Source organism: Babylonia areolata, chromosome 3 (assembly GCF_041734735.1).
Source record: "Babylonia areolata isolate BAREFJ2019XMU chromosome 3, ASM4173473v1, whole genome shotgun sequence".
NCBI lineage: Eukaryota > Metazoa > Mollusca > Gastropoda > Neogastropoda > Buccinidae > Babylonia > Babylonia areolata.
Window position 1 is genome coordinate 62,013,770 of NC_134878.1, and position 23,766 is coordinate 62,037,535.

Sequence of the window (23,766 nt, forward strand, 5' to 3'; positions counted from 1 at the left end):
CGGCACACACACACACACACACACACGACACAGACACATGTATGCACATGGGAAATTGTGCCATAATCATCTCATCTTGTTCTCTCGCTCTTTCCCCTTCTTTTTCAAGCTATTATTATTATTTTTTTAAATTCCTGTTTGTTGTTGTTGTTGGACCCGGGTGGTGATGCCGGGTGGTCAGTGGTGGTGGTGGTGGTGGTGATGTGTGTGTGTGTGTGTGTGTTTTATATAATTTTTGGCAACATTCACTGACAGTCGGACACCGAACTGAACAGTAGCCAATGAGAATTTTTTTTTCTTCTCCTTCTTTTTAAAAGTTTTTATATAGCTCCAGTGTAAATTTTTACGCGAGACGTAAAAATTCAATTTATTCTCAAGGAACACATTCGAAACTACGGACTCATCGTGTTATCTTAAATTTCGGTAATGAGAGAAAACAGTAACCGGATGTTGAGAGTCCATGTGAGCAGGGATTTCATCAGCTGTGAAACTTGTGCTTCCAGGTGTTCTTTGTCAACAAGGTATTTTTGTCGTGCATTGATCGTCGTGTTACGCGTGGTCCATTCTTTCTTCACTTTGAAAACTGCACGTGTTGAAAGCAATATTTAGCTAGTAGACCAGTGCATGTGCCCAGTAAGTTAGCCACGGTAGCAGTGATTGTCATATTTTGGCTTTTTTTGTCACAACTGATTACTCGTTCTGTGATTTTGTTGTGAATCGTAAAAGTGTGTGTGTGTGTGTGTGTGTGTGTGTGTGTTCATACAATGAAAGGTGGGTTTTTGTAAATCAGACCAAATGCACGTGCTTGGGCATGCGTGCTTGTGAGTCGCACTCACGGTTAAATTATGTGTTAGTGTTACTAAGGCTACATTTACACTAGGCCGGTATCTTAGCTCAACTAGTTGAGCTAAGTTGAGCGTCAACTAACGATATCTCCGCTCAACGTTGGTCAACTAGTTACCGAATTCAGGTTGCCTCAACTCCCTTGCGAATGCAGTTTTTATTTTTTTAAAATAAGCCCCGCCTCCCCGCCACGTCACACGCGCAGCAAGCGCTGGGCGCTTTTATACAGCATTTTTACTGGCAACTACCACCAACTGCCAACAACTGTTGCGTTAACTTGTGCTCAACTTGGAAAGTTGACATGTAGTTGGTGTGGGTCTTGGCTCAACTTCCAAGATAGTATAAATAAAGCTCTCGGGGTAGCTATTCAGTCCATCTTGCCTCTTGTCGAAAAGAAAGGGATTTCTCTTCAGAAAATCCAAGACCTGCTCCTTTTGATTCTCGGTGAGCCTATGCTGCTTGAGGGATTTGCCCTTCTTGTCAGTCTCGGTGGGGGTGGACTCGATCCCCGGGGTGTGCTCTGCAGCATCTCCAGGAGTCGACGGCACATCATCAGGAACAACTGCGGAATCAGGACTCGACATCTTGTTGTTGCAGGGTCGACAGTGAAAAACCGTAGCAGCAGCCAAAGATTTGAATGAAATGCGCGCAAAGATATCGTGTGATGGTCTGGTTTATATACTGTGCGCACACCAACTGTACAAGTTGAGACAAGATGCAGTAACCCACACCAACTAGTTGCCACAACCTCTGTCAACGTAAATCAACTTAAATCGTAGTTATCGCGTCCAAAAAACACACACTGCGTGCATGCGAGCGAGGCTTGGCTTGCGAGTCGAGCAATGCCACGCGGTGGAGAAAAAGGTTGCCTCAACTCAGCGCATCTTGTGTAAACGCGCATGTCAACTGGCGCCAACGTCGAAGTTGGCGGCCAACTCCATAGGATATTGGGTGGGAGGTGATATCTATTTCAGCTACGGCAACTTGAAGCGCATCTTGATCGGGAAAACCAGATAGGCTAGGTCTAAAAATAAAGGGTCGACAACTGCCACCAACTCACAATATCCTTCCTCATCTAGCTCGGCAACGCTAGCACAACTAGTTGCTGGGAGTTGAGATGCCTAGTGTAAATTAGCCTTAAGTGTTTGTTTTCATGTGTGCGTAAATGTTCAGCTGTGTGTGTCGCCTTGATGAATTTAAGATCATCGAGGTGATGGATCTGTCAGATGGTGAGATGGCAGAGACCTTGGTAGTGTTTTGGCATGAGCCACACTTCTAGTTCTATTATTGTGTGTGTGTGTGTGTGTGTGTTCAGTTTATATTTATGTGAATCATGCAGTCACTTTCTTCTCCATTGACTGAGACAGAAAGTGGTGCAAGAAACATTTTTTGATCATTTTCTGACTTTTTGTCATTGTTTTATTGCAGTTGTCAAGGGAAGAGTGCAGTTTCTGCTATAAAGTAAACAGAAGATCAGCATGGAGTTCATGCCAGTAGTCCTAGCAGCAGGTCTGGGTTCCAAAGTGAACAAGTTGACAAAGCTCAACCCTAAAGCACTGCTGCCTGTGGGCAATTTCCCTACTGTCTATTACCCCCTGGCTATGCTGGAGAGACATGGCTTCACTGGTGAGTTGAACTCTTTGTATTGATTTATATTGTTTTTATTGTAATTTGTATTGCCATTTTGTCACAATAGTCATATTTCTGTGTGAAATTCAGCTATGGAACTGTTAGGCATCCAAGCGCCACCCAGCAGTCCTCAGCAGGCCCTTACCCAGTCACCCATAATGGTTGATGCCCTGCAACATGTTCTACAGCGAGCTTGGGGCAAACACGCCCAGGATGTCCCCACCGGCACCCTTCCCTATTTCCCCTCTGCATTGTCTCGAGGGAAATTCCTTGAGCTTATTCCTTACGTTATATTTAGTATTATAGTATACTTTTGATTTATTCAATATTGATCACTTTTTTTAAAATAAAAGAATAAAGACACACACGTGCACACGCTCAATGCACGCGCGCAGAGAAAATCTTGCAGTTATTAATATTTTAGCTGACTGCCTCATCCCTGAGTTGATTTACATTTGCAGAGGCCATTGTGGTGACACCAAGTTCGTTTGAAGATGACATGCGGAAAACATTGCTGGACAAGTGCGGCATTAAAATGAAGCTGATCTTTGAATCGATTGCCGACACACAGCTGGAAGAACATGGGACAGCCCAGGCCCTTCGTCTCGTGCGCCCCAAAATACCAGTAAGTGCTGTTTACATGCATGGAATTCTTCCTCCTCTTCTTCTCCCTTAACTAGGAATCACTGGGGCATTGCAGTTGCAAAGAACTGTTCATCAGATTCCTTCAGGTCTATCAGTTGCATGTAAAAATCTGGACTCGATGCATGAACTTGATACACACACACACAAAAAAAGTACGTTGAATTAAAAAACAACAACAAAATACAACATAGAATTATACATATATACGGGTGGGGAATGCAGGAACTTGGGTGCTGTTTTTGAAGTAATAGTAAGAAAAATGGTTTTTGTGTGTATCGGTGTGTGTTTGTGTGTGTGAGAGAGAGTGAGAGTGAGTGAGAAAGAGATCGTGTGTGCCCTTCATTTTTATTTTCCCAAATTAACTCAGAAAAAAATGTGCCAAATAGGACAACACTGACGTGCTGGTGGTGGGCTGTGACTTCATCACGGACTTGAACCTAAACCACGTGTTCAGTCTGTTCCACAAGACGGACGCCTCAGTGACCATGCTCCTGTCCAGCATCAAGGAGAGCAGGGATCTGCCCATCCCTGGCTTGGATAAGGCCAAGCAGGAAAAAGGTATTGTACTTAAAGGGAGTGCTGATGATACATTGAGTGGGGGAAGGTGTGGATGGTTGGTTTATGGTGTGGGGAATGGGTGGGTAGTGTGTGTGTGTGTGTGTGTGTGTGTGTGTGTGTGTGTGTGTGTGTGTGTGTGTGTGTGTAGTCTTCAGTTTTTGCATTTTTCTCAAAGAGGTATTAGATTTGAGGGAGTTCGGGGGGGGAGTGGAGGGAGGGAAATGAGTGGGTGCTGGAGAAAGGGGGAAGGGAGGGAAGGAGGTGTGACTCTCTGTGTGTGTGTGCATGTGTGTGTGTCTGTGAGTGTATGGGCCTGTGTCTGTGTCTTTGTGAGTGTGCGCATACATGTGAATGTGTGTGAGTGTACTTGTGTGTATACGTATCTGTAAAGCTGATAATGCATGAACGTGTAAAGAAAGAAGTGAGGGTATGGGGAGGGTTATAGGAGAAGGCGGGATAGAGGTGTGTATGTGTGTGTGTGTGTGTGTGTTGAAAGTCAAATTTGTCTTTATTTTCCTTTCAAGTCACAGTTGATTTCTGCATAGTGGTAAGGGAAGTGTTGTTCATGTTATCTGTTTTGTTTTTTTCATTTTTTTTATCTGTTTTTTTAATTTAATTTCATTTGTTTCATAAAACGTTTTTTTTTATAATTATCTTACTGAATACTTTCCTTTTGATTTGATGATTCTAATGTACATAGCAATCAAGGAAGGGTTTACAGGTGTTTAAAAATTATTGTTTCATTTATTTTAAGAATATTTTCTTACGTGAATGTTTTCTTTTGCCTGATCATTGATGTGTGCATTGCGATCATGGATGGGTGTGTCAGTTACTCATTTGTTTTCTTCTTTCATTTTGATATATGTTGTCAAGCATTTGGGTGAGTCAAAGACAAATTTCTGTTTCACTTCCTTGAAGCAGACAATATAGTATTTGGGATCAATTTGAATAGAAATATGCATTCTAGAAATATGATCTGGTTTCAGAAAAACGTGCCAATCGTGATGTGTTTGGCATCAGCGAGGACAGTGGGCGGGTGATCATCATGGAGGGAATGAACAAAGCTGAGGATGACACAGAGCTTGATCCCAAGATCTTCCTGAAGTAAGTGTGTGTGTGTGTGTGTTTGTGTGTGTGTTTGTGTGTGTGTGTGTGTGTGTATTTGTGTGTGTAGCACTCACATGTGTGGTTCAGCACCAACATTGCTACTGTTGCACACATCTTTTGATCCTCCGATAATCATCATAGAATCATGTGTTTTGAAACTCCAGGTGTGCCTTCAACATCTTGCTGTATTTGAAATCTCTAGAATAAAGGATTTTTGCTGACTTTTGCAGAGATAATGGACAAAAGAAAAATTGAAAAATAGAAATAGAATTTCAAAATTCATTTACGTTTTTTTCACAAGTCAAAATGTCTGCTCTTGTTTTGTTTGTTTTTTTGGCTGCTTAATCTTTTCGGCCTAGTACTCTTGCAGCTCTCATCGTAGATCCCCCATCATGGTTAGACACACAACCCCCTTTTATGACCATTGGGGCAGTGAGTTCATATCCACTGTGTCCAGGGCTTGGCACAGGGGCCCAATTCTCTTATGATATCCTCGTTGGGTACCCCCAAATAGGCTTGTTCTGTTGCAGCTCCAGTGCCAGCATAAATGCCTGTCAGCTGTCCGTTGTTATGTGATTATATGTTGCTGCAGAAGGTTAGCTGGCAAGTGTGATGATACAGAAGAAGTGGTGAAATGCCTTCAAAATGAGTGTGTGTTCGTTATTATATTTATGAATGTGTGTGTGTGTGTGTGTGTGTTTGCAGGTATCCCAAGGTGAGAGTGAGGACCACCATGACAGATTGTCACCTGTATATATTCAAGAGATGGGTTATCGACTACCTAGCCACACACAAGTGGGTTTGTGTGTGTGTGTGTGTGTGTGTGTGTGAACAAGCACTCATGTGCATATGTCCTGAAATTGTGGTGAAAAAAAAAAGTTGTGAAAACCGTGATCAGGATTTCCTTGTAAGCATGTGTACGTTGCAAAAATAAAGGCCAGGAGAATATGAAGTAGGAAAGAGTATACATTTGTGTTTACTTATTTTTGTACTTTTTGTTTGAAAATTGTAGGTGTCCTTTCTTGTATATGAATTTCAGGGCTTGCTGTTATTATCAGAGACTGTTTACAGTATGTTATTTTTATTCTCAAATGCCCTGATATGTAAAGTGTAGAATAGTATGGTCCCAAAGGTTTGTATATTGGGACAGTGAATCATAATATTGATAATGTTATATGTACATATAGCCCTAGCCCTAGAACACTGGCAGTGTTTCTGTTAATTCATGTGCATATTGTCAGCCATTATGAAACTTAAAGATAATATGTTATGGAATCAATGATAATAGTAGTATTGATAATAATAATTATGATAGTAATGATAATGGCGGCAATAAGATATTCATATATAGTGTGGAATCTTGTGCAGAAATAAATCAAAGTGCTTACCTTCTAGTTTCTTTATCCACCAATACTTACCTGTTTCATAACTTTATTGATTCTGTATTAGTATTGCGATCTTAACTATATATAGAATTTATGACAAACTGGGTTTTTACCAGGAGAAAAAAAAGAACAGATCTTGAATTTTGGATTTGCTGGCCTGTTACAGGGACTGTGAAAAGATGTCATCTCTCAAGTACGACTTGTTGCCCTACCTCGTGAAGAAACAGTTCCCATCGGAGGTTCGGTTGAGGAAGAGTCGCACCTGGCAGAAAACGCCCGCTGAAGATGAGGCACCTGTGCGTCTCCTACCTGTCAGCAAAGAGCATGGTGAGATAACTGTCCAGTTTTCTTTTTTCTTTCTGTCTTTTTTTTTTTTTTTTTCTGTCTATGGTTTTATCAAGGTTTATGATGACAACAAAAAATCAGTACTATGTTTAACCGGGGGGGGGTTGTGTGGAAGTAAACTGAATTAGTTAACTTATTCTACCCCCACGGCTACATGCCTGCCACACCTTCCATGGACCTGCAGTACATGAGACCACTGCCGAAAAAGCAGGGTGGTTCACTAGAACGGTGAAAATCGATGGGAAATTGTTGATGTCATAGGGTTGAACAAAGCTTCGTTTTCCTGCTTCCATCAGTTCAGAATGCCAGCTGTACCAGGCAAGAATGAATGAAATTAGAATAGCGTGGGGGTATGAGAAAACTCATACCTGATCCACTGGGGAAGAAGTAATGATGGTACGAGTTAACTCATACCTGGAGTAGAATGAGTTAAGGCGAGGCAAGAAATTTATTCCATGTACCCTCTAAGGGCAGTGAAACATTACACTCATGCATCTTTTGAACACATACAGAAATGAAACGTGTGATGTAAAAAAAACACACCAAAGAAACAAAAATTTAATTACACATACTTAACCGTGACCCAACTAGTGCAGACTCCGGCAGGGGTCTGACATTCCTGTCCTGCGCAAACTACTATCCGCCTATGCGGAGCAGACGAAACTACGGCCGATAACCTCCCGGAAGTAGGTAACCTCCCCTTTGTCCCGCTGGTTATCGCCCTCTTTTTCCGGCAGCCATCATGACTCCTGTACCTGTGCTCTTCATACGGCTAAGTTTTTTCGTATTTTCTGTCTGTCTGTCGATTCTCTGGCGTTCTTGTTTAAAAATAGCCTTCTAAAGCAAAACAAAAAATAGCCTTCTAAAGCAAACACACAAATACACATTAACAAGTCCTTTTTTTTTCACTAGTTATAGACAGATTTATGTTTCCTATCAACACAACCGTTACTGATTGGGGGGAAAGAAGTAAATGCAACGGCAGAGAAAATATGAAAAAACGTATACTTATATTTGAAAAGCATTTCTATTTGTTTTAGTCAAGCTGAAAATAATCAGCTGAAAACCAATAAACGACAGTGACTGCAGAAAATGTAACAATGATAATTTTGAGGCTAACATTTTTTTTTAAACACTTCTTTGACTCGTGTCTTTATTTTGTCTTGCCTTGCCTTGTCCCTTAGCTCCGTGGGGAACTGTTGGGCCAGCACAGTGTTGACTCATGTACTAGCCTTACACATTCTGGATGATCATGTCTTTATTTTACAGATATCTATGCCTTTGCTGAAATCCCTGCGGCACTGCACGTCAGCAAAACCACGATGGACTGGGCGGCAGCCATGTCTGCCGGCATGACGACTGGAGGGAACCGTGGGATTGATCTTCATGAGAACGACGTCTTCCACGTCACTCGGGATAATGACGTTATTCGTTGCTATGCATACATTCAGGACTCTGGGTTCTGCGTTCGCACCAACACCATCAGTGGCTACTGTGAAGCGAACAGTCAGGTGACTTGCTGTTTCTTCCTCTGTGGTATGGTGAGAGGTGAATGCTCTGCTGTGTGGTGAGAGGTGAGTGCTCTGCTGTGTGGTGAGAGATGAGTGCTCTGCTGTGTGGTGAGAGATGAGTGCTCTGCTGTGTGGTGAGAGATGAGTGAGTGCTCTGCTGTGTGGTGAGAGATGAGTGAGTGCTCTGCTGTGTGGTGAGAGATGAGTGCTCTGCTGTGTGGTGAGAGATGAGTGAGTGCTCTGCTGTGTGGTGAGAGATGAGTGAGTGCTCTGCTGTGTGGTGAGAGATGAGTGCTCTGCTGTGTGGTGAGAGATGAATGAGTGCTCTGCTGTGTGGTGAGAGATGAGTGAGTGCTCTGCTGTGTGGTGAGAGATGAGTGAGTGCTCTGCTGTGTGGTGAGAGATGAGTGAGTGCTCTGCTGTGTGGTGAGAGATGAATGAGTGCTCTGCTGTGTGGTGAGAGATGAGTGAGTGCTCTGCTGTGTGGTGAGAGATGAGTGAGTGCTCTGCTGTGTGGTGAGAGATGAATGAGTGCTCTGCTGTGTGGTGAGAGATGAGTGCTCTGCTGTGTGGTGAGAGATGAGTGCTCTGCTGTGTGGTGAGAGATGAATGAGTGCTCTGCTGTGTGGTGAGAGATGAATGAGTGCTCTGCTGTGTGGTGAGAGATGAGTGAGTGCTCTGCTGTGTGGTGAGAGATGAATGCTCTGCTGTGTGGTGAGAGATGAATGAGTGCTCTGCTGTGTGGTGAGAGATGAGTGAGTGCTCTGCTGTGTGGTGAGAGATGAGTGAGTGCTCTGCTGTGTGGTGAGAGGTGAATGAGTGCTCTGCTGTGTGGTGAGAGATGAATGAGTGCTCTGCTGTGTGGTGAGAGATGAGTGAGTGCTCTGCTGTGTGGTGAGAGATGAATGAGTGCTCTGCTGTGTGGTGAGAGATGAGTGAGTGCTCTGCTGTGTGGTGAGAGATGAGTGAGTGCTCTGCTGTGTGGTGAGAGATGAGTGCTCTGCTGTGTGGTGAGAGATGAGTGAGTGCTCTGCTGTGTGGTGAGAGATGAGTGAGTGCTCTGCTGTGTGGTGAGAGATGAGTGCTCTGCTGTGTGGTGAGAGATGAGTGCTCTGCTGTGTGGTGAGAGATGAGTGCTCTGCTGTGTGGTGAGAGATGAATGAGTGCTCTGCTGTGTGGTGAGAGATGAGTGCTCTGCTGTGTGGTGAGAGATGAATGAGTGCTCTGCTGTGTGGTGAGAGATGAGTGAGTGCTCTGCTGTGTGGTGAGAGATGAGTGAGTGCTCTGCTGTGTGGTGAGAGATGAGTGAGTGCTCTGCTGTGTGGTGAGAGATGAGTGAGTGCTCTGCTGTGTGGTGAGAGATGAGTGAGTGCTCTGCTGTGTGGTGAGAGATGAGTGAGTGCTCTGCTGTGTGGTGAGAGATGAGTGAGTGCTCTGCTGTGTGGTGAGAGGTGAATGAGTGCTCTGCTGTGTGGTGAGTGCTCTGCTGTGTGGTGAGAGATGAGTGAGTGCTCTGCTGTGTGGTGAGAGATGAATGAGTGCTCTGCTGTGTGGTGAGAGATGAGTGAGTGCTCTGCTGTGTGGTGAGAGATGAATGAGTGCTCTGCTGTGTGGTGAGAGATGAGTGCTCTGCTGTGTGGTGAGAGATGAGTGCTCTGCTGTGTGGTGAGAGATGAGTGCTCTGCTGTGTGGTGAGAGATGAGTGAGTGCTCTGCTGTGTGGTGAGAGATGAATGAGTGCTCTGCTGTGTGGTGAGAGATGAGTGAGTGCTCTGCTGTGTGGTGAGAGATGAGTGAGTGCTCTGCTGTGTGGTGAGAGATGAGTGAGTGCTCTGCTGTGTGGTGAGAGATGAGTGAGTGCTCTGCTGTGTGGTGAGAGATGAGTGAGTGCTCTGCTGTGTGGTGAGAGATGAGTGAGTGCTCTGCTGTGTGGTGAGAGATGAGTGAGTGCTCTGCTGTGTGGTGAGAGATGAGTGAGTGCTCTGCTGTGTGGTGAGAGATGAATGAGTGCTCTGCTGTGTGGTGAGAGATGAATGAGTGCTCTGCTGTGTGGTGAGAGATGAATGAGTGCTCTGCTGTGTGGTGAGAGATGAGTGAGTGCTCTGCTGTGTGGTGAGAGATGAGTGAGTGCTCTGCTGTGTGGTGAGAGATGAGTGAGTGCTCTGCTGTGTGGTGAGAGATGAGTGAGTGCTCTGCTGTGTGGTGAGAGATGAGTGCTCTGCTGTGTGGTGAGAGATGAATGAGTGCTCTGCTGTGTGGTGAGAGATGAATGAGTGCTCTGCTGTGTGGTGAGAGATGAGTGAGTGCTCTGCTGTGTGGTGAGAGATGAGTGCAGGGGTGTCAGCAGTGAAATTACTTATATTTTCATTGAATTGGTGTTGGTTTCATTACGTCATACGTGTTGCATAATTCCTATGTGGGCATCATGTTGTGCTGACTTGGGAGTTTTGTACTCGGTCTTGGTTGAGGCCTTCGTGTGTGTTTGGAATTATGCATGTTATTTTTATTTCTCTATAAACCAGTAATTCTCAAGTTTTTTTGTTTTATGAAAGAAATCATTATTAATGTTTGTGTGAGTGTGACGTTTGTTTGAATGTGGATGTTCTCTGAGTTACTTGTATTTGTATTTTGTATTTGTATTTCTTTTTATCACAACAGATTTCTCTTTGTGAAATTCGGGCTGCTCTCTTCAGGGAGAGTGCGTCGCTACACTATAGTGCCACCCTTTTTTTTTTCTTTTTTTTGTATTTTTGTCCTGCATGCAGTTTCATTTGTTTTTCCTATCGCAGTGGATTTTTTCTACAGAATTTTGCCAGGAACAACCCTTTTGTTACCGTGGGTTCTTTTATGTGCACTACTTAGTGCATGCTGTACTCGGGACCTCGGTTTATCGTCTCATCCGAATGACTAGCGTCCAGACCACCACTCAAGGTCTAATGGAGGGGGAGAAAATATCAGCGGTTGAGCCGTGATTCGAACCAGCGCGCTCGGATTCTCTCGCTTCCTAGGCGGACGCGTTGCCTCTAGGCCATCACTCCACTTATCAGTTGATTAATCCTTGATATTGAGGTATTTGTACGTAAGAGTTTTCTCATAGAATGTTTTTTCCTTGGACAGTTGTGTTCACACCACTTGAATGAATATTGTAGTTCTTGTTTCAATCCAGTTGTGTTTCTGTGAACAGATCATCAGAATATTTCCAACGGTGGCCCCCGAGAACAAATCTCACCTTATACACCCTTCTGTGAAGGTGCCCAGGTCAACCCAGGTGAGCCTGTTGAATTTCTCGGTTTCCTGTATTGAGGGTAGAGAAAATTAACTAGAAAGCTTGAAACCAGGTGCACCCACTTACGTACAAGCTCGTTTGCTCTCAGTGTTAACAAACATACACTCACATATACTGACTCCACAGAAATATACACTCACATATACTAGCTCTCAGTTCTCATTCATTTTGTGTGGAATTAAGACGTGAATAACAATCAGTAAAAATTACATACTCACTCAGTGGGAGATACTAACAGCAGTTGAAATAACAAGCTTGATGAAGTTAAAGCTTTAAGAACAACAGGCAATGTTTATGGCTCAGGTGATTAAAAGTTTAGAACATAAGTGTGCCTGTGATCAGGTCCTCTGTTTCAGGGCATAGTTTCTGAAGCTTTCTTTTGTTATAGTGCCACTTGGTACTGTATATGACAATGCTGTGTTCTCTGTGCTAAAGCTGTTTTCAGTAGTGTACAGGTGTTTACAGCATGTGGTTCAGATTCTCATATTCTCCCTTTGAATGGTATGAAAGTTAGTTGCCTCACTTGTATTTTCACCGTCTGTATTTTTTGCTGGTGAAGTGGGAGGTTGCGCAGACGCTCATCAAGTTCAAGGAGGAGAGTAAATCTGTTAACAGTCAGATAAAGCATCAAACACCCTACCAGGTTTGGTCTGTTCACTTAAATGCGCTTGCGATGACAGCAAAATCTGGCACTGACAGTTTCTACACCTGTCTTATTCATCACTATTGCAGCTATTTTCAATTTCATGGGGTGAAAAATAATCATCATAATCCATGTCGGCAGAATCGTCAAGAGCAAGCAAATGAAGAATCTCTTTGTTCGACAAAGGTTGTTTTCAAGACGTCTTTACATAAAAATTTTTTTACTAAATTCTGCACAAAAAATTGTTCAGTTCCAGAAACAGAAGCAATACTAGCAGGGTAAGTAACTCTGTTGCCACCAAAAGTATGTTCACTCAGAAACAGTTTTGTACCTTATACAGCTAATGCAAACTGACTGGTGTCTTAGCTGTGCACAGTGCTGATGGAATACAGCTGCACATGTATTTCAGTGTTAAGATGCCAGTTTGGCACAGTGACAAGGGTAGTGATGCTCATGGAGCATGTGCAGTTTTTCAGCCCTGGTATGGCCCTGCGTGGTCGACTGGACTATGAGACAAATTGTGGTTGTTCTCACCTGGGGGGCTTCTGTTTTACAGGTGGGCCCAGACTGCTTCATTGGGGAGAAGAGCCAGGTGGGAGAGAAGGTGGTGATGAAGAAATCAGCGGTTGGGGCAGACAGTATGCTGAAAGACAAAGCTAAGGTGTCCAACTCGGTCATCATGGACCAGGTGGAAATAGGGGAGAGGTAGGCGCCAGGTGTCGTCTTTGTATTGTTTGTGTGAAAATGTGTGCGTGTGATGTGTAGGCGTTGGTGAGTACAAGTGAGTGAGTGTGTGAGCATGTGTGTGAATGTGTGTGCATGCACGTGTGTGTGTATGCAGTTTGTGGTGTGTTTTTTTGTGTGTGTGTGTTTATGTGTGTGTGTGTGTGTCTATTTAGACAACCACTCGCACACACAAAAAAACACACACCTTAAGGTGGACCACGGCATAGGTTTTTCACCAAAAATCATTAAAAAACGTGTTTTGGGATTATACTTGTATTTGGTCAAACAATGTCTCTTCTTTGCATTTCTGTCAACCATTTTGCTCAATTTGACCGATTTCATTGCAAATAAAATCATTTTCTGACCTGGGTGTGTGTGAAGTTTGAGCGAATGTGACAAAAAACTCGAAGTTTGCATCGATTTGGACAGCCTGGTGCTCGCGATCTGGTTTGGAAACCCCATCTTGTTTGGTATCAGTGTGAAGGTCATTCACCGGTCTGTCTTCTCATTGCCATTTCCTGTGGAAAATTCCACTCACGGAAACACACGGAAGAGACAATCCGAAGGAACCCGAGAGGCATTTTTTAGGGGTTGTGGCTGAGTCGAGGTTTCTGATTGGCTTGTCGGAGTAAAAAAATAGCCCATTGGCCCAATCGGTCATGTGACTTTTTCCAAGATGGCGTCTGTTTTCATCACGGTTTCAATCGACACACCAGTTGCCTAAGATTTTGATCGAAATTTTCTACTAAAAGTCACGGACAATGCCAAGACACGCTGGAAAGAAGTTTAGGACTGTCTTTGCATTCGGCAAAAAGAAGAGAAAGCGAAAGATTACAACACAAGCTGAAAAAAAGTCTGCCGAAACAGCGACCGACTTAGCGGTGCCTTCGACATCGACCGGCGTCAGTGAAAGCACGCCGCTTCTCAGTTCGAAGAGAAAATTGGATGTTTTCACCAGAAAACATGTGTGTACGGGTGACAGTGACTCCAGTTCAGACGAAGAACCACCGTCAAAAAAAAGTGCATCAGTTCCCTAAGTACAACTTCGCTCGGGACAGCCACAGTCCTCACAGAACATCATCGTTGATGTGTCAACATTGGACTGCTTGGTGTCGTCAGTTCATTGTGGAAAATGCATATCAAAGGTTTGTGGAAAATAATATAATAGTCTACAGATATATAATATTTAATAAATATAATATAGTATTCTATTTTATTTCATGAGTTTTTGTTTTGTTTCATAGCAAAAAAAAAAAAAAAAAAGAAAGAAAAAAAGCCATCTGAATACCTTTTTTCTTCTTTTTTTTGTGAGCCCATTGATTTACTTCTCTTTTTTTTTTCTTTTTTTTTCAAGTTCTTTGATTTTTGTTTTCAGAGGCAGTTTTTATTTTTCTCAAGTATTGAAATACTTTTCCAAGTAATATTTCTGTGGATTTTTACTGAGTCTGACATACTGTCAGTGTGTGTGTATGTGTGTGTGTGTAAAAAAAACTGTCAGTCTGAGTCTCTTTATTCTCTCTCTTTCTCTCTCTCTCTCATTCTTTCTCTTGTACCTTCAATTCTCACACATTTGTTTTTTTTTTTCAGGTCTCTGTATTTGAAGATGAGACAAAGAGGATGGGGTCAGCATGCAGTCTGGAGGTGAGGTGTGTTTCCTGTGGCGCTGTGATTCCAGGGACACAGACCATGACATCGCTGAAGACGGGGACTGTCTTCACAGGTTTTGACATCAACCGTCGCCTTGTTGCTGCTGCTTCTGCAACTGGGATTGGCTACACCCAGCTATGCCGTTTTTTTGGTATGGTGAATATGCCACGACCCATGCACCAAAAAACATGGCTTCACTACCAAAAAAAATATAGTGAGGGTGCAAGCAGAGCAGCCAGCACACACCTGCAGGATGCAGCTCACCATGTGCGGGAAGCCTATGCAGAGATGGGTCTAGGTCAGCCATCAGATGATGGCTGCTTAGACATCTCTGTGTCTTTTGATGGCAGTTGGCATCAGAGAGGAAGGACTTCCCACAACGGAATTGCAAAACAAAAGAGGAAAAAAATTGAAACTGTGAGACGTCAGGAACGTGAACATCGACGGGCAGATGAGGGAGAAGTATACGCCCCAGGAGCATTTTGAACAATCAAGTAACTGAAAAAAACTCTCTCTCACCACTTAGTGATATTGGCCAAGTGCTACTTTCCTGTGTATTATTTTTTTAGTGTGTAACTATGGGTTGCAGTTTGTGAGTTCTCAACACAATCTTTGAAGGCGTTTTTCTCAAAAGTTGAATTTCTGCTGCAGGTGCGTCAGTGGCCCACGTGTAACAATTGATACAGTGAAAATATTATCATAAAATTAGGCACACTGATGTAAAAATGTGTGCTGAGTGCAATGAACATAGTTAGAACTCTCTACCTTTAGTAGTTTTTTTCATAGCAAGTGACTAAAGCATACAAACGTGAATGCATAATTTTATGCATTTTTGACAAGACAGAGAACAATGCTTGTGGACAATGGGCATCTGCTTTTGTGATCATTGCACTAAATGATGTCAAAACAAACTGTGGAAATGATGAGAATCATTATGTAATGCATGTGTTCAGTGCTGCAAATGGGCCAAATAACCGTGTGTATTTTTATGATAAAATTATCATATCTTCATATCTGTTTGACTTATAATCTTCAAACTTAGCACAGATGTCTATATTAACATCCTGAGTATGTGTACCAAATTTCATGCAGATATCTTTAGTAGTTCCTGAGAAACAAAAATTAGCTAAAAATGACGCAGTGGTCCACCTTAAAACACACAGAGAGAACACACAACGCACACACATACACACACAACACAACACAACATAACACAACACACACACACACAAAAATCAAATGGTTCACATGTTCTGTGTTGTTCTCCCCAGTTGCATGGTGATGAACAGCATCATCTGCTCTGGGGCAGTGCTGGCGGAAAAGTGTGAGATCAAGGACAGTATAGTATCGCCCTCCACCTCCATTCAGTCTCACAGTATGTACAGTTGCACCGCCGCCGTGGGTGCTGGTGTACTCATATCCTGCCGCATGTATGGGGCACACTAAATGCTTGGCTTGCTTTTGTTGCTTTAATATTCTGTTCCTTTGCTTGCAGTTTGTTCTGTCACGCTATTGTTAGGTAGTGGTGTACCTGTGTGATGTGTGTGGGCCTAGTTTCGCTTGGCTTGCTTTTTGTCACCTTCACAAATTGTTCCTCACTTTCATTTGGCTTGCGTTTTGTCACCTCCACAAATTGTTCCTCACTTTCATTTGGCTTGCGTTTTGTCACCTTCACACATTGTTCCTCACTTTCATTTGGCTTACGTTTTGTCACCTCCACAAATTGTTCCTCACTTTCATTTGGCTTGCGTTTTGTCAGCTTCACAAATTGTTCCTCACTTTCATTTGGCTTGCGTTTTGTCAGCTTCACAAATTGTTCCTCACTTTCATTTGGCTTGCGTTTTGTCACCTTCACACATTGTTCCTCACTTTCATTTGGCTTGCGTTTTGTCACCTTCACAAATTGTTCCTCACTTTCATTTGGCTTGCGTTTTGTCACCTCCACAAATTGTTCCTCACTTTCATTTGGCTTGTGTTTTGTCACCTTCACACATTGTTCCTCACTTTCATTTGGCTTGCGTTTTGTCACCTCCACAAATTGTTCCTCACTTTCATTTGGCTTGCGTTTTGTCACCTTCACAAATTGTTCCTCACTTTCATTTGGCTTGCTTTTTGTCACCCTGACAAATTGTTCATCACTTTTCACTTGACTTGCTGTGTCTCACTTAACGTGTCCTGTTCCTTTGTTGGCATGGGTCCACCCTTGTGTTAGTTTTTGTAACTTGTGTATCAAGCCTTACAGTTTGTACAGTCACACCACTATTGTGTGGTGGTGGTGGTGTACCTGCGATGCAGTGTGTGCGGACACACTTTCACCTGGCTTGCTTTTTACCGCCTGAAGCTCAGTTCCTTCCTCTGTTGGCAAATGTACAGTTACATGGCTGCCGTGTGGTGGCGCACCTGTGCAATGTGTATGGTTTGGCTTGCTTTTTGTTGCCTAATGCTCGGTTCTTTTGTTGGCATGGCTCAACTTCTTTTGTTTAAGGGGGGACTTGGCGTGCATTTTTGATGAAAAATCACTAGAAAATGTGTTTTGGGGTTATTGTAAATTTTGAAAGAATAATATATCTACAAACACTTTTTGGGTGTCTTTTGCTTTAATTTTGCATAAAAGTGTGTGTAATTGTACTTTTTTTAATGTAGGTGGCCTCAAATATTTATCGGAAATCGAAGTCGAATCACAAAAATCGCTATCTTCAGACCCTAGCAACCACCACTTTCATTTTACCAATTGAGGTGTGTGACCGCTCGTTTGAAAGCTAAACATACGCTCTTTCCGGTCAACCTAATTTCATATGCAAACAACCTCAGTGCGAGAGCTCCGCGAAGCACGAAATGGCTCACCCAACAACAGTGTATAAACCGTTGATTGGGCCTAAGCTGTCACGAGGGTAAATCCATGATTCTGATTGGCCGAAACTCCAGTCATCGGCCATCTTGGTTCATAGCGTCGGTTTCGAAGTGAGCGAACTAGGACATTCATTTTGTCAGTTTTAGGCACAGTTTTGCTTTTTTACAATGCCAAGAAAGTTTGGAACGAAGTTTAGAGTACTCCATAAGTTTGGTACAAAGAAGAGAAAAGGGAAATGTGGAAAAGCCAGCCGCCAATCACAGCAAACTGAGGTCGAATCGACAACCTGTGAGCCAACTCCATCAACGTCGTCTGCTATGGAATACCCGTCCTCTACTTCAAAGAAAAAAAAAAAGACCTTTTCTCAAAAAAGAAGGCAGTGTCTGATTCTAGTGAAGAAGAAGATGAGTCTGGACCAAGCAAAAAACAAAGACTGGAAGAGGAAGCTGTAGAAGAAGTGAGAAGTGACGATCTCAACATCATCGTGAACCTGAGCTGCCTTCAGTCTCTCATCGCTTCCAGTGGTGCATTGTGTCCAGAATGTAAAGAACCGGTAAGTCGATCGTTGATTTCTTTGTTTATTTTTCGTTTTCTTTATCATTCATACTTCTTCCTGGTCCTTGTGAAGTGTGAGAGGAGAGAGATTGAATTAGATTGTGGTGTGAGGGGGTGGGTGTGGGGCTGTGTGTGTGTCGTGGGTTGTGTGTGAGAGGTTATGTGTTTATTCAATCAATGTGTGTGTGTTCCAGGTTGTGTTTATTCAGTGTGTGTGTGTGTGTGGCTGTGAGTGTGTTCAGTGTATTAGTGTGTGTTTCAGGTTATGTGTTTATTCATAGTGTGTTTGTGTGTGTGATTATTCTGTGTGTTTGAATATGTTTCAGGTTATGGGTTTGTTCATTGTGTATGTGTATGAGATGTGTATATTCCATGTGTGTGTTTCAGGTTATGTGTTTGGTCAGTGTGTGTGTGTGTGTGTGTGTGTGTGTGTGTAAGACTGCTTGTACAGATGTGTGTATATGTTACAAATGTATGAAGCTGTGCATAAAAAAGTGTACTGTAATGTATCATGTGTTTCAGAGCCTGAGGGTGACTGAGGGAGGTCAACAAAGGGTCCTCGGCCCTGCTGGATGTGATGCTGGAACTGGAGCTTGTGGGAGGAAGCACTCTGGGTGACTTTGTTTTGAAAGAGGACACTGCCAGGGTGGTGAAATCCAGCAGAAAATCATCAGAAAAGGAGAAAGAGAAGAGAAAGAAAATAGAGATGGTGCGACGCATGGAACGCCAGGAAAGACAAGAAAGAGAAGGGGAGGTGTATGGGCCTGGGCAGTTCTGAGTGTTTGATTTCCAGTGCCACATAGAAAAAACTGTACAGAATGTCTTGACAAGCTATCATACTTGATAATTATTGGAAAATGATAGTAATACTATTGAAAATTGTTCCTTTCATTTGTCCACATTAAATTCTATCTTTGGAGTCAAATTTCTCAAAACGACTTTTTATTCCATACGTATGTACTGTCCTCCTTTACTGTACAAGTTCTACAACAGCTATTGCCTTGAAATTTTGCATATGGATGGAAAAATGGCTTCTGAGTGCAATGAAACCATTAGAAAGTATGGATCTTGGACAGTTTTAGTGTTATGTTAGGTTAAAAATAATTATTTACATTTGTCAATTTTCTCCAAAGTCTTGGCGATGGTATTTACATTTATGTACATTTATACATACTAATTTATGTCTATTGCACTCTTCTATTCATGTCCTTTGTATTGATTATGATTTTAGCTTCAATACTACCTAACTTTGCAAACTGTAGAGGAGGAGCAGACGTACGTGTTTTCGACAGCACAAAAACGAGAAAAAAAATCATAAAATTATTTCTATATAACATGAACATTTGAAACTTTGTATTCTAGCTGCAAATCCACTTTGCTGTCTATGTGCAAAATTTCATGGCAATAGCTTTAGTAGAAGTCGAGATACAAAAATACTAGAAAAATGCACGCCAAGTCCCCCCTTAATACACACACACACATATATATATATGTTTTTTGGTGTGTTTTTTTTTTTCCCTGGAATTTTCTTTTGATATGAGAGGTGAAGCAGGCTTGACAGTACATGCTTTTTCTTCTCTCTCACATTGTATTGATCTCATTTTTATGTGTGTTCTTTTTTGGTTTTGTTTGTAAAGATCTCAAAGGAAAGGAGCTCCCTTTTAACATTTTCTCTTGAAGTTTACCTCACATTTTAAGATCTTCATCAAGGTCAGTATGTAGCAGGCATGGTTTCGTCAGATATGCCATTATTTATTCATATCTGTTTGTTATGGGAATGCAGAATTTTATTGAAACTTGTGGATTTATCAATTGAATCCAGTTGTGTGCGCTTTCATACTTTCGTGGTTGGGAACTGAGGTGTTTCTATTAACGTAGGATACAGTTTGGGGGTATGCAGTCTTGATGGATGGATGAGAGGATTTCAATATTCACATCTTTTGGTACGGCAGCTGCTGTGGGCTGAATGGTTGAAACATGTTGGTTCTGATTCAGGGAGCGTAATGAACATTGCTGTGTGTGTAGAGGTCACCATAGAAAGCTTAGATAATATAAAGGAGCACATTGTCTCTTCATCAAGAGGCAATAGGAAGTCTGGATCAGAATCAGGAGTTTGCAGACTTAAATGTGTGTAATTATTGGCTGTTGTCTTTTGGGCACTCAGCAAACGGGTCTACAGTTTGAAAAAGAGAATGTTTGGGAGGGGGTGTGGATGATATAGGAGGAGGCGGTGCAATACCATATTTTAGTCTCTGCTTTGTGCGCTTTTGAATAAGTGGTGATCCATATCTGTGGAATATTTGTGCTGGTGCTTTACGTCTTAGTAGAATACTTGTGTCCTGTCCTTTGTACGTGCATATGCATGCTTAATCAACAGCATATTTCTATGTAATTTTATGGCATTGCTTTTATATACAGGATGGCTGGTGTTTGAAGTGTTGGTTTTTGTTTTTTCCAATTAATGTTGAGTATTCTCTTTCACTTTGTAGTACTACTATTCAACTTTGCTGATGTGTTAATGCAGTGCTTTGTGCAAACCTTTGCTGCAGAGTGTGCATGTATATATTTTTTCTTGTCTCTTGTACATGAATGTGTAAATGCTTTTTCTTTTCTTCTTACACTGGTAGCAGAATGGATATTTACTTGTGTTTATGTATGATGAGAGAATTGCGTGACGGTTTCACTTTAAGTCAGAATTCAAAAACAAGTGTTGTCATGTCTTTGAGAAGTGGAATGGGAAAGAGTGAGGATAAAAGGAGAGAGAGGAAGAAGCATTAGAATTGTGAGGTGTTGTAATTGCTACTGTTTTTTGCCTGTTATTGTTGATAAAATTTGGCTCTCATGCCCTCACATTTGGATTGGCATTATTTCAACACGATGAAAATTAGAATTTTTTCAACATTTTTAGCAACATTTAACACGAATTTAGCATTCTTTCAACACTATTTTTGTAATTCTTCTGCCTTATTTTATCATAATCATGTTGCAGGTCTTGACTTTGAACCTGTCTGAACCTGTCTGATGATGAATTTGTTTCCTTTGTTTCAGGTAAACACACAAATGAATTGGTCTCTGATGGGGACAGAATGCTGGAGTGATTGTCGATTTATCTCTGTGATGGTTGTTCCCCTTTTCTGTGTGCGTGTGTGTGCGTGTGTGTGTGTATGTGTGTGTAAAGCAAAACAAAGCAAAAAAGAGAGAGTGAGGGGGTCACGGATGGGTCGGACTCGTAACATCTCACCCCTGTATGCGTGCATCATGGATCATGAATACAACCTAGAAAGATACCTGGCTGTCGAGTGACCTGTAAACACGCATGACTGAATTGATCTGTCGGAGTGTGTGCAGTATTCGTCTATCCATGTGTGCAAATGCTTAATGCAGCAGGCATGTGTGCATGGAAATGATGTGGGACTGGGAAGTGTGAGGAGGATGTATGAGAAAAAAAATGTAACTGATCACCTCTTGGGGGCACAGTACAGACACTTAATCCTGTGAACGTAACATCTCCGATCAATCAATCAAAAACACTTTATTAATCCACATGGAAATTAAGTTGTGCAATCACAGGCTCATTGTAAACACTGGCATAAAATCATGCGCAACATAAGAAGAGATTAAAACTAGTGTAAATAAGAATTCCCAATAGCTGACGATATACTAACCCCCACCCCCCACCCCCCCCCACACACACATACTCATGTTAAGACAATAGGGTATTGCACAACAATATTAACAAATGAAAACATCCAACAAAAAAGGGTATAAGATTACTAAAAATGACGTGCGCACGCACACACACACATGCACACACACACACGCACACACACACGTTAAGACCATTAGGTATTGTACAACAATACATAAATAAAAACATAAAGGGAATAAATCGTATATATAAGTTTTTCAAATTACTCTTCACTGTCACACAGTTGGTATGCATCTAGTGACAGGCATTGCTGCTGCTTTCACCAGTAATAACAAAAATTACTCTCTCTCTGTCTCTGAGCAGCAGGGTATGGGTAAAGGCATTCAATGGAAGTATGAATAATTATGCATTGTTGCAGTGTTCTGTGCAAGATTTTAAAGATATATTTTATTTGGAAATGACAAGGCATGCATTGAATGCTGTATGTGGGCAATGCCCACCTCACCCATTCATACTGTTCAGCAGAATACAAGAATGCTTTGTTCTCTCTAAAACACACTTACTGCTTAAAAAAGAAAAGAAAAGAAAAGAAAAAAAGATAACATTTAGATTAAGAAGAAAGACATTTCATCCTCTGAACATCATAAACTAGTAATAACAACACATAATTTCATTAAAAAAAAAATATATATATATATATATTTCACACAGCACAAGCCCCCAAGGCACATTCTGTGCATCCAAATTGCGCTAATTCCTCATCAAATTTTAAAAAAAAAACTGATAATAATCAATAAATGATATATAATAGGTCAAATTAAAACGAAATGAATGAAAATAAACTGATTATGTAATAAACATTGATATTTAAATGCTACTCGCACATCACTGATAAAATGCTTTTAACAAGGCAGAAGATTCCATGGTGTGGATGTTGCATACAACTAGGTGTCTTTTGTTTATTCTCAGTGACTGGTGTTCCATCCCTCACTCACCTGTGCTCATTTTTTGTGAAATTACAGTGGTGGGGAAAAAAATCTTTTATGCTAAATGGTAACTTGGGAAGCAATTGACTTAGACTTATCCAGTCTATTTTTATTTTATTTTTTATTGATAATGATATCGTCTTTAATCAGTTAAAATGCATGAAGATTTATTAGTTTGCATGATCTTTTTTTTTCTTCTTCTTCAAAAAAAAAAAAATCATATTGATGTTACTTCTTTTATTTACTATATTTTTTGTTTCATCATGATTTGGAATTAATTTTCTGTGAGTGCTTTTCAAAAGAAAATCAGCATAGATTTTACTGGTAATTGGTGAGCTCTTCTCTTTCTTACTCTTTCCTTTGTCTTGCCGTCGTTTTTTTCTTTGTGAGAATATATGAAAGTAAGTCTCAGTGAATGTGTATGTGTGTGTGTGCGCACGTGCGTGGGTGCGTCTGTGTGTGTGTGTGTGTGTGTGTGTTTTCACGCATGGGAATGAGGCAGGGAAAAAGATCCAGTATATGAGCATGTACAATTTTTTAATGTGTGTCAGTCTTTGATGTATGACTTTGAAATGTTGGAGACTGAGCGTGTGCACAATAAATATTTGAACACTACTTGTTTGCTTTTTTAAACATTACTTTCTTTGTGTGTGTGTGTGTGTGTATATATATGTCTCCTGTTTCACTGATATATATGAACACTCTCATGCAGAAGATGAAATAGGCACGTTGAAGATCCTGTAATCCATGCCAGCGTTTGATGGATTATGGAAACACAAAAAATACAAAGCATGCATTAGCCACAGCAGATTCATGAGCAAGTTTATGTTAGTTGTGTAATTAAAAGAAGAAAGGAAAAAGGAGAAAAAATGATGTCTGTGCATGTTAAGTCTGGCTCGAATATATTTTCATATGCTCCAATACTGAAATGGACAAGTGGGTAATGTAACAAAAGAAAAATGTAATTATTTGTCTGCTACAATGCTGAACACCTGCACTGTGCAAACGTTCAATCATCTCGGGGTATTTTTCAGACAAGATGGAGAATCATTTTATATCACAAGTGGATATGTCAAATATTTGTCATGATATAACACACCTTTGCTATGTATGATGGTTGGAAAAACATCAAGCAAAGTCTCCCCCCAGGTCTGTTATTTCTGTGTCTACAGGAGCTATACTTGATTCATTACACTTTATTGTTCAGAACATTTTAGTTTGATATAAACACATAAATAAAAACATGGCAGCAAACATTTCAAATGTAAGATGTATACAAAGATTACCACATTTTAAAAATTTTTACTTGACACATCTTTGCTTGTACACACACAACAGGAACTGTGTAGCCTTAATCAAAAGGCTTTTGATAATATGAAAAAAATTAATAAAGAATTACAG

General features: G+C 41.4%; 1 protein-coding gene and 1 long non-coding RNA gene across 3 annotated transcripts; both read left to right on the plus strand.

Moving 5' to 3' along the window:
• Nucleotides 1–408: 408 nt before the first annotated feature.
• Nucleotides 409–22,566, plus strand: LOC143280181 (translation initiation factor eIF2B subunit gamma-like). 2 transcript variants are annotated; one of them, XM_076584781.1, is made up of 12 exons: nt 409–521; nt 2,272–2,469; nt 2,934–3,097; nt 3,504–3,675; nt 4,662–4,779; nt 5,488–5,577; nt 6,334–6,494; nt 7,782–8,023; nt 11,207–11,290; nt 12,508–12,656; nt 15,596–15,699; nt 20,779–22,566. In XM_076584781.1, the coding sequence occupies exons 2-12, from the start codon at nt 2,322–2,324 to the stop codon at nt 20,826–20,828; spliced, it is 1,482 nt and encodes a 493-aa protein (XP_076440896.1). In that variant the 5' UTR covers nt 409–521; nt 2,272–2,321; the 3' UTR covers nt 20,829–22,566. The 2 variants fall into 2 exon arrangements, with proteins under 2 accessions (XP_076440896.1, XP_076440897.1); XM_076584782.1 differs by having other exon boundaries at nt 515–633.
• Nucleotides 16,805–18,655, plus strand: LOC143280663 (uncharacterized). Its single transcript, XR_013055039.1, has 2 exons — nt 16,805–17,728; nt 18,253–18,655. It is a non-coding gene; the product is annotated as an uncharacterized LOC143280663 (long non-coding RNA).
• Nucleotides 22,567–23,766: the final 1,200 nt, after the last annotated feature.

What these genes read in the sequence shown, in the direction of transcription:
- LOC143280181 (XM_076584781.1), top strand. Translation starts at nt 2,322, where the DNA reads ATGGAGTTCATGCCAGTAGTCCTAGCAGCAGGTCTGGGTTCCAAAGTG. An exon ending in CAGGTGGAAATAGGGGAGAG is followed by an intron (nt 12,657 to 15,595) that starts GTAGGCGCCAGG and finishes TGTTCTCCCCAG; the next exon opens with TTGCATGGTGATGAACAGCA. An exon ending in CACCTCCATTCAGTCTCACA is followed by an intron (nt 15,700 to 20,778) that starts GTATGTACAGTT and finishes CCTTTGTTTCAG; the next exon opens with GTAAACACACAAATGAATTG.